Genomic DNA, 10522 nt, shown 5'->3' on the forward strand with positions numbered 1-10522 from the left:
GGTGAGTATGGTCAGGTATGGTCAGGTGTATCTATCCTACCTGCAGTATTCCTCCTCCGGTGCTTTCTGGGTGGTGATGGAGGAAGAAGGTGGGGAGACCAAGAGCTTTACACAACCAGTCCATCACATTCATCTCCAGCTCTGTACATGCCGGGCTGGAGGCCTGGACCCAACACACAACAACATCATGTTATTCTATCATAAATAGTCATTACAATTATAATATCACACTACTATCGGATTTCCTGCAGGGGTTTTCAGTAGCACATGATTGTATCCAAAGTAATTTATAAATTAAAGATTATATTATGGATTTTTTTTAAACTCACAAACTTGATGTCACAGTTAATGTGTTGCCAGGAAATATCTTTTAAAAAACAAACATGATATTCGAGTCTTTAAACCAAAACTTTAGTTGGATAATTAAGTGAGTGAATTTTGTGTAGTTCCACACAAAGTGTAAATCAAGTTTGATGTGGTAAGACAGTTACCCAGGTGAATCCGATGTTGTTGATGGCGTCAGCCAACATGTCTCCTAACATGGAGGGCCAGGAGGTCAGGGCTGGATAGTACGCATGCATGTAGGGGCTCTGCCAGTGGACCACCTGACCAACACACACACACGCACGCACGCATGCACACACACACACACACTCCATCATTAGTGCCGCCAGAAAGATACTTTGGGGGACAGAATATCCTTACAAGTTACAGTGAGGGGCGGCAGGGTAGCCTAGTGGTTAGAGTGGAGGGGCGGCAGGGTAGCCTAGTGGTTAGAGTGGAGGGGCGGCAGGGTAGCCTAGTGGTTAGAGTGGAGGGGCGGCAGGGTAGCCTAGTGGTTAGAGTGGAGGGGCGGCAGGGTAGCCTAGTGGTTAGAGTGGAGGGGCGGCAGGGTAGCCTAGTGGTTAGAACGTTGGACTAGTTATTGAAAGGTTGCATGTTCAAATCCCCGAGCTGACAAGGTACAAATCTGTCGTTCTGCCCCTGAACAGGCAGTTAACCCAATGTTCCTAGGCCGTCATTGAAAATAAGAGTTTGTTCTTAACTGACTTGCCTAGTAAAGTAAAGGTAAAATAAATAAAAACAGTGAACAATCAATGCTTGATCCACAATGGTCCTGGTAACATCTCATAGTCATTTGGCAAGAAACATCCTCTCACTGTCAACTGTTTATTTTCAACTTAACATGTGTACATATTTATATGAACATAACAAGATTCAACAACTGAGACAAACTGAACAAGTTCCACAGACATGTGACTAACAGAAATGGAATAATGTGTCCATGAACAAAGGGGGGGTCAAAATCAAAAGTAACAGTATCTGATGTGGCCACCAGCTGCATTAAGTACTGCAGTGCATCTCCTCATGGACTGCACCAGATTTGCCAGTTCCTGCTGTGAGACTGTACCCCACTCTTCCACCAAGGCACCTGCAAGGTCCCGGACATTTCTGGGGGGGGAATGGCCCTAGCCCTCACCCTCCAATCCAACAGGTCCCAGACGTGCTCAATGGGATTGAGATCTGGGCTCTTCGCTGGCCATGGCAGAACACTGACATTTCTGTCTTGCAGGAAATCATGCACAGAACGAGCAGTATGGCTGGTGGCATTGTCATGCTGGAGGGTCATGTCAGGATGAGCCTGCAGGAAGGGTACCACATGAAGGAGGAGGATGTCTTCCCTGTAAGGCACTGCGTTGAGATTGCCTGCAATGACAACAAGCTCAGTCCGATGATTCTGTGACACACCGCCCCAGACCATGACGGACCCTCCACCGCCAAAGGCGACGTTGTTGCCGGTGATGTCTGGTGAGGACAAGTCTTACAACAGGCCTACAAGCCCTCAGTCCAGCCACTCTCAGCCTATTGCGAACAGTCTGAGCACTGATGGAGGGATTGTGCGTTCCTGGTGTAACTCAGGCAGTTGTTGTTGCCATCCTCTACCTGTCCCGCAGGTGTGATGTTAGGATGTACCGATCCTGTACAATCAGCTGTCCGTCCTGTCTCCCTGTAGCGCTGTCTTAGGCGTCTCACAGTACGGACAATGCAATTTATTGCCCTGGCCACATCTGCAGTCCTCATGCCTCCTTGCAGCATGCCTAAGGCATGTTCACGCAGATGAGCAGGGACCCTGGGCATCATTCTTTTGGTGTTTTTCAGAGTCAGTAGAAAGGCCTCTTTAGTGTTCTAAGTTTTCATAACTGTGACATTAATTGCCTACGGTCTGTAAGCTGTTAGTGTCTAAACAACCGTTCGACAGGAGCATGTTCATTAATTGTTTATGGTTCATTGAACAAGCCTGGGAAACAATGTTTAAACCCTTTACAATGATCTGTGACGTTATTTGGATTTTTACGAATTCTCTTTGAAAGACAGGGTCCTGAAAAAGGGGCGTTTCTTTTTTTGCTGAGTATATCATGTGTGAACATAACGTACCCCAGGCATGATGACCTTCTCTATGTCCCTGAAGATACAGTCCCAGTCCTCCGGGTCAGTGGGGGCGCTGTCTGGCAGCAGCGCTCTCATATAGCCAGGCTTCACCTCTGGGCCTGGGGTCACCTTCCTCTCTCTGATGGTGGTCAGGTACCTAGTGATGTAATCCACCATCTCCTTACCTGGACGACGTACAACACACAACAGACAGATTACACAATATGAGATAGCATATTATATTATATAGGATATCAATCACAAACCATGTTTAACCACTCTTTGAGATCTGTGGAAATAGATGTAAGAGGATTAAAATCACTGTGTTTTGGTCTTCTTCAGGGTGTAACAAAACAACAGACAGATTACACAATATGAGATAGCATATTATATAGGATATCAATCACAAACCATGTTTAACCACTCTTTGAGATCTGTAGAAATAGATGTAAGAGGATTAAAATCACTGTGTTTTGGTCTTCTTCAGGGTGTAACAAAACAACAGACAGATTAGACAATATGAGACAGCATATTATACTGAGCAAATACAGAAACGCAACATGCAAAAAATGTCAATGATTTTACAGTTGAGTTACAGTTCATATAAGGACTTTTTTCCCCAAAGGAAATCAGTTAATTTTAATTAATTAATTAGACCCTAATCTATGGATTTGACATGACAGGGACGCAGCCATGGGTGGACCAGGGAGACGTCGGCCCCATTTGGGAGCCAGGTCCATCTACTGGGAAACCAGGCCCAGCCAATCAGAATGTTTTCTTCCCCACAAAAGAGCTTTATTACAGTTTCATCAGCTGTCTGGGTGGCTGGTCTCAGACAAACCCACAGTTTCATCAGCTGTCTGGGTGGCTGGTCTCAGACAAACCCACAGTTTCATCAGCTGTCTGGGTGGCTGGTCTCAGACAAACCCACAGTTTCATCAGCTGTCTGGGTGGCTGGTCTCAGACAAACCCACAGTTTCATCAGCTGTCTGGGTGGCTGGTCTCAGACAAACCTACAGTTTCATCAGCTGTCTGGGTGGCTGGTCTCAGACAAACCCACAATTTCATCAGCTGTCCAGGTGGCTGGTCTCAGACAAACCCACAGTTTCATCAGCTGTCTGGGTGGCTGGTCTCAGACAAACCCACAGTTTCATCAGCTGTCTGGGTGGCTGGTCTCAGACAAACCCACAGTTTCATCAGCTGTCCAGGTGGCTGGTCTCAGACAAACCCACAGTTTCATCAGCTGTCTGGGTGGCTGGTCTCAGACAAACCTACAGTTTCATCAGCTCTCCAGGTGGCTGGTCTCAGACAAACCCACAGTTTCATCAGCTGTCCAGGTGGCTGGTCTCAGACAAACCCACAGTTTCATCAGCTGTCTGGGTGGCTGGTCTCAGACAAACCCACAGTTTCATCAGCTGTCCGGGTGGCTGGTCTCAGACAAACCCACAGTTTCATCAGCTGTCCAGGTGGCTGGTCTCAGACAAACCCACAGTTTCATCAGCTGTCTGGGTGGCTGGTCTCAGACAAACCCACAGTTTCATCAGCTGTCCAGGTGGCTGGTCTCAGACAAACCCACAGTTTCATCAGCTGTCTGGGTGGCTGGTCTCAGACAAACCCACAGTTTCATCAGCTGTCCAGGTGGCTGGTCTCAGACAAACCCACAGTTTCATCAGCTGTCCGGGTGGCTGGTCTCAGACAAACCCACAGTTTCATCAGCTGTCTGGGTGGCTGGTCTCAGACAAACCCACAGTTTCATCAGCTGTCTGGGTGGCTGGTCTCAGACAAACCCACAATTTCATCAGCTGTCTGGGTGGCTGGTCTCAGACAAACCCACAGTTTCATCAGCTGTCTGGGTGGCTGGTCTCAGACAAACCCACAGTTTCATCAGCTGTCCAGGTGGCTGGTCTCAGACAAACCCACAGTTTCATCAGCTGTCCAGGTGGCTGGTCTCAGACAAACCTACAGTTTCATCAGCTGTCCGGGTGGCTGGTCTCAGACTAACCCACAGTTTCATCAGCTGTCTGGGTGGCTGGTCTCAGACAAACCCACAGTTTCATCAGCTGTCTGGGTGGCTGGTCTCAGACAAACCCACAGTTTCATCAGCTGTCCGGGTGGCTGGTCTCAGACAAACCCACAGTTTCATCAGCTGTCCAGGTGGCTGGTCTCAGACAAACCCACAGTTTCATCAGCTGTCTGGGTGGCTGGTCTCAGACAAACCCACAGTTTCATCAGCTGTCTGGGTGGCTGGTCTCAGACAAACCCACAGTTTCATCAGCTGTCTGGGTGGCTGGTCTCAGACAAACCTACAGTTTCATCAGCTGTCCAGGTGGCTGGTCTCAGACAAACCCACAGTTTCATCAGCTGTCTGGGTGGCTGGTCTCAGACAAACCCACAGTTTCATCAGCTGTCTGGGTGGCTGGTCTCAGACAAACCCACAGTTTCATCAGCTGTCCAGGTGGCTGGTCTCAGACAAACCCACAGTTTCATCAGCTGTCTGGGTGGCTGGTCTCAGACAAACCCACAGTTTCATCAGCTGTCCAGGTGGCTGGTCTCAGACAAACCCACAGTTTCATCAGCTGTCCGGGTGGCTGGTCTCAGACAAACCCACAGTTTCATCAGCTGTCTGGGTGGCTGGTCTCAGACAAACCCACAGTTTCATCAGCTGTCTGGGTGGCTGGTCTCAGACAAACCCACAATTTCATCAGCTGTCTGGGTGGCTGGTCTCAGACAAACCCACAGTTTCATCAGCTGTCTGGGTGGCTGGTCTCAGACAAACCCACAGTTTCATCAGCTGTCCAGGTGGCTGGTCTCAGACAAACCCACAGTTTCATCAGCTGTCCAGGTGGCTGGTCTCAGACAAACCTACAGTTTCATCAGCTGTCCGGGTGGCTGGTCTCAGACTAACCCACAGTTTCATCAGCTGTCTGGGTGGCTGGTCTCAGACAAACCCACAGTTTCATCAGCTGTCTGGGTGGCTGGTCTCAGACAAACCCACAGTTTCATCAGCTGTCTGGGTGGCTGGTCTCAGACAAACCCACAGTTTCATCAGCTGTCCAGGTGGCTGGTCTCAGACAAACCTACAGTTTCATCAGCTGTCCTGGTGGCTGGTCTCAGACAAACCTACAGTTTCATCAGCTGTCTGGGTGGCTGGTCTCAGACAAACCCACAGTTTCATCAGCTGTCCTGGTGGCTGGTCTCAGACAAACCCACAGTTTCATCAGCTGTCTGGGTGGCTGGTCTCAGACAAACCTACAGTTTCATCAGCTGTCTGGGTGGCTGGTCTCAGACAAACCCACAGTTTCATCAGCTGTCCAGGTGGCTGGTCTCAGACAAACCCACAGTTTCATCAGCTGTCTGGGTGGCTGGTCTCAGACAAACCCACAGTTTCATCAGCTGTCTGGGTGGCTGGTCTCAGACAAACCCACAGTTTCATCAGCTGTCCTGGTGGCTGGTCTCAGACAAACCCACAGTTTCATCAGCTGTCTGGGTGGCTGGTCTCAGACAAACCCACAGTTTCATCAGCTGTCTGGGTGGCTGGTCTCAGACAAACCCACAGTTTCATCAGCTGTCTGGGTGGCTGGTCTCAGACAAACCCACAGTTTCATCAGCTGTCCAGGTGGCTGGTCTCAGACAAACCCACAGTTTCATCAGCTGTCCAGGTGGCTGGTCTCAGACAAACCCACAGTTTCATCAGCTGTCCAGGTGGCTGGTCTCAGACAAACCCACAGTTTCATCAGCTGTCCGGGTGGCTGGTCTCAGACAAACCCACAGTTTCATCAGCTGTCCTGGTGGCTGGTCTCAGACAAACCCACAGTTTCATCAGCTGTCCGGGTGGCTGGTCTCAGACAAACCCACAGTTTCATCAGCTGTCCGGGTGGCTGGTCTCAGACAAACCCACAGTTTCATCAGCTGTCCGGGTGGCTGGTCTCAGACAAACCCACAGTTTCATCAGCTGTCCGGGTGGCTGGTCTCAGACAAACCCACAGTTTCATCAGCTGTCCGGGTGGCTGGTCTCAGACAAACCCACAGTTTCATCAGCTGTCCGGGTGGCTGGTCTCAGACAAACCCACAGTTTCATCAGCTGTCCGGGTGGCTGGTCTCAGACAAACCCACAGTTTCATCAGCTGTCCGGGTGGCTGGTCTCAGACAAACCCACAGTTTCATCAGCTGTCCAGGTGGCTGGTCTCAGACAAACCCACAGTTTCATCATCTGTCCAGGTGGCTGGTCTCAGACAAACCCACAGTTTCATCAGCTGTCTGGGTGGCTGGTCTCAGACAAACCCACAGTTTCATCAGCTGTCCGGGTGGCTGGTCTCAGACAAACCCACAGTTTCATCAGCTGTCCGGGTGGCTGGTCTCAGACAAACCCACAGTTTCATCAGCTGTCCAGGTGGCTGGTCTCAGACAAACCCACAGTTTCATCAGCTGTCCGGGTGGCTGGTCTCAGACAAACCCACAGTTTCATCAGCTGTCCAGGTGGCTGGTCTCAGACAAACCCACAGTTTCATCAGCTGTCCGGGTGGCTGGTCTCAGACAAACCCACAGTTTCATCAGCTGTCCAGGTGGCTGGTCTCAGACAAACCCACAGTTTCATCAGCTGTCTGGGTGGCTGGTCTCAGACAAACCCACAGTTTCATCAGCTGCCTGGGTGGCTGGTCTCAGACAAACCCACAGTTTCATCAGCTGTCTGGGTGGCTGGTCTCAGACAAACCCACAGTTTCATCAGCTGTCTGGGTGGCTGGTCTCAGACAAACCCACAGTTTCATCAGCTGTCTGGGTGGCTGGTCTCAGACAAACCTACAGTTTCATCAGCTGTCTGGGTGGCTGGTCTCAGACAAACCCACAGTTTCATCAGCTGTCCTGGTGGCTGGTCTCAGACAAACCCACAGTTTCATCAGCTGTCCAGGTGGCTGGTCTCAGACAAACCCACAGTTTCATCAGCTGTCCGGGTGGCTGGTCTCAGACAAACCCACAGTTTCATCAGCTGTCTGGGTGGCTGGTCTCAGACAAACCCACAGTTTCATCAGCTGTCCGGGTGGCTGGTCTCAGACAAACCCACAGTTTCATCAGCTGTCCGGGTGGCTGGTCTCAGACAAACCCACAGTTTCATCAGCTGCCTGGGTGGCTGGTCTCAGACAAACCTACAGTTTCATCAGCTGTCTGGGTGGCTGGTCTCAGACAAACCCACAGTTTCATCAGCTGTCTGGGTGGCTGGTCTCAGACAAACCCACAGTTTCATCAGCTGTCTGGGTGGCTGGTCTCAGACAAACCCACAGTTTCATCAGCTGTCTGGGTGGCTGGTCTCAGACAAACCTACAGTTTCATCAGCTGTCTGGGTGGCTGGTCTCAGACAAACCCACAGTTTCATCAGCTGTCTGGGTGGCTGGTCTCAGACAAACCCACAGTTTCATCAGCTGTCTGGGTGGCTGGTCTCAGACAAACCCACAGTTTCATCAGCTGTCTGGGTGGCTGGTCTCAGACAAACCCACAGTTTCATCAGCTGTCTGGGTGGCTGGTCTCAGACAAACCCACAGTTTCATCAGCTGTCTGGGTGGCTGGTCTCAGACGATCCTGCAGGTGAAGAAGCCGGATGTGGAGGTCCTGGGCTGACGTGGTTAACGAGGCCGATTGGACGTACTGCCAAATTCTCTAAAACATCGTTGGAGGCGGCTTATGGTTGAGAAATGAACATTCAATTCTCTGGCAACCGCTCTGGTGTACATTCCTGTAGTCTGCATGCCATTTGCACGCTCCCTCAAAACCTGACACATCTGTGGCATTGCGTTGTACAGTATGACAAAACTGCATATTTTAGAGTGGCCTATTATTGTCCCCATCTACCTACCTACAATACCAACCATCTATCTACCTACAACACCAACCATCTACCTGCCTACAATAACTACCTACAATACCTACCTAAAATAAATACCTACAATACCTACCGGTACCTACAATAACTACCTACAATATCTACCTAAAATAACTACCTACAATAACTACCTACAATACCTACCTACAATAACTACCTACAATAACTACCTACAATACCTACCTACAATAACTACCTACAATAACTACCTACAATAACTACCTACAATACCAACCTACAATACCTACCTACAATAACTACCTACAATACCAACCTACAATACCTACCTACTATACCTACCTACCATACCTACCTACTATACCTACCTACCATACCTGCCTACAATACCTACCTACAATAACTACCTACAATAACTACCTACAATAACTACCTACAATTATTACCTACAATAACTACCTACAATACCTACCTACAATAACTACCTACAATACCTACCTACAATAACTACCTACAATACCTACCTACAATACCTACCTACAATAACTACCTACAATAACTACCTACAATAACTACCTACAATCTAAATACGTGGTTTTAGCTTTACTCAGCACTATATAGAGAAGAAGCCCAGCTTACCTCTACGATTGTATTCCTCTGCCTGCATCCTTGTAGCAATAGAGTTGTCAGCTGAGAGGTGTACAGTAGTGTGTTAGATCAGTGTTTCTCTCTGCTGGTGTTGTTTAGTTAAGAGACGGAGGTACAGACATATATATATATATACAGGGCCACCGATGGAGACCGCCCTAAAGGTACTGACGTAGACTGACATAGAAACTAATTCTCGTCTCTCTACCTTCCCACCTACAGTTAAATAAACATCAAGGGCTGCATCTCATTTCACAATAGATGTTCTCTCTCCACGTGCCCTGGTGCAGTGCACTCCCGCTCTCCCCTTCATGGGTCTATCTGTCTGGGATGAATAGGTAAATGTGACGGTCACACACACACACACAGACACAGACACAGACACACACACACACACACACACACACACACACACACAGACACAGACACAGACACAGACACACACACACACACACACACACAGAAAAAGACACACACAGACACAGACACACGTATGCACGCACGCACGCACACACACACACACACACGCACGCACGTACGCACGCACACACACACACAATCACCGCACGCACGTACGCACGCACACACACACGCACACACACACACAAAGATGTGTTGAAAGTAAATTAAACTTTCGTCCACTCCTCATTTTCCCTCTGTGAACTAAATAAACTAACATGACACACTGATGGTGTTTGAAGAGAATAATGTCAACTAGGTAAAGAAACCTGGTGTGACGTGATTTATTAACAGAACAGAACGCTACTTCATGGAATCACTGACAAATGCTTCCAATCACATATCACAGCGGATGTGGCTTGTGTTTTCGAGTATCTCTGACTGATGTAGGCATAGAGATGCATCCCAAAGGGCACCCTTTACCCTATATAGCCCTATAGGCTCTGGTCAAAAGTAGTGCCCTGTAAAGGAGATAGGGCTCCATCTGGAACACAGCCAGGTCTAGGATGTCTTACTCAGAGAACCAGCAGATGTTATCATATACAGGATGTTATCATATACAGGATGTTATCATACAGTGCCTTGCGAAAGTATTCGGCCCCCTTGAACTTTGCGACCTTTTGCCACATTTCAGGCTTCAAACATAAAGATATAAAACTGTATTTTTTTGTGAAGAATCAACAACAAGTGGGACACCATCATGAAGTGGAACGACATTTATTGGATATTTCAAACTTTTTTAACAAATCAAAAACTGAAAAATTGGGCGTGCAAAATTATTCAGCCCCTTTACTTTCAGTGCAGCAAACTCTCTCCAGAAGTTCAGTGAGGATCTCTGAATGATCCAATGTTGACCTAAATGACTAATGATGATAAATACAATCCACCTGTGTGTAATCAAGTCTCCGTATAAATGCACCTGCAATGTGATAGTCTCAGAGGTCCGTTAAAAGCGCAGAGAGCATCATGAAGAACAAGGAACACACCAGGCAGGTCCGAGATACTGTTGTGAAGAAGTTTAAAGCCGGATTTGGATACAAAAAGATTTCCCAAGCTTTAAACATCCCAAGGAGCACTGTGCAAGCGATAATATTGAAATGGAAGGAGTATCAGACCACTGCAAATCTACCAAGACCTGGCCGTCCCTCTAAACTT

At 48.4% G+C, this 10522-nt stretch overlaps 1 protein-coding gene across 1 annotated transcript in view; it reads right to left on the reverse strand.

Annotated features, from left to right (window-relative positions):
* Positions 1-9100, reverse strand: part of LOC135554957 (histidine decarboxylase-like) — a 28347-nt gene extending 19247 nt beyond the window's left edge. The window contains exons 1-4 of the mRNA XM_064987344.1: positions 8900-9100; positions 2437-2615; positions 492-605; positions 41-163 (exon numbers count right to left, since the gene is read on the reverse strand). Coding sequence (XP_064843416.1) covers positions 41-163; positions 492-605; positions 2437-2615; positions 8900-8927 — 444 coding nt within the window. The 5' untranslated portion in view covers positions 8928-9100. The remainder of the gene's footprint in view (positions 1-40; positions 164-491; positions 606-2436; positions 2616-8899) is intronic.
* Between the last annotated feature and the right edge of the window lie 1422 nt (positions 9101-10522).

This window comes from Oncorhynchus masou, chromosome 2 (assembly GCF_036934945.1).
Source record: "Oncorhynchus masou masou isolate Uvic2021 chromosome 2, UVic_Omas_1.1, whole genome shotgun sequence".
Classification (NCBI taxonomy): Eukaryota; Metazoa; Chordata; class Actinopteri; order Salmoniformes; family Salmonidae; genus Oncorhynchus; species Oncorhynchus masou.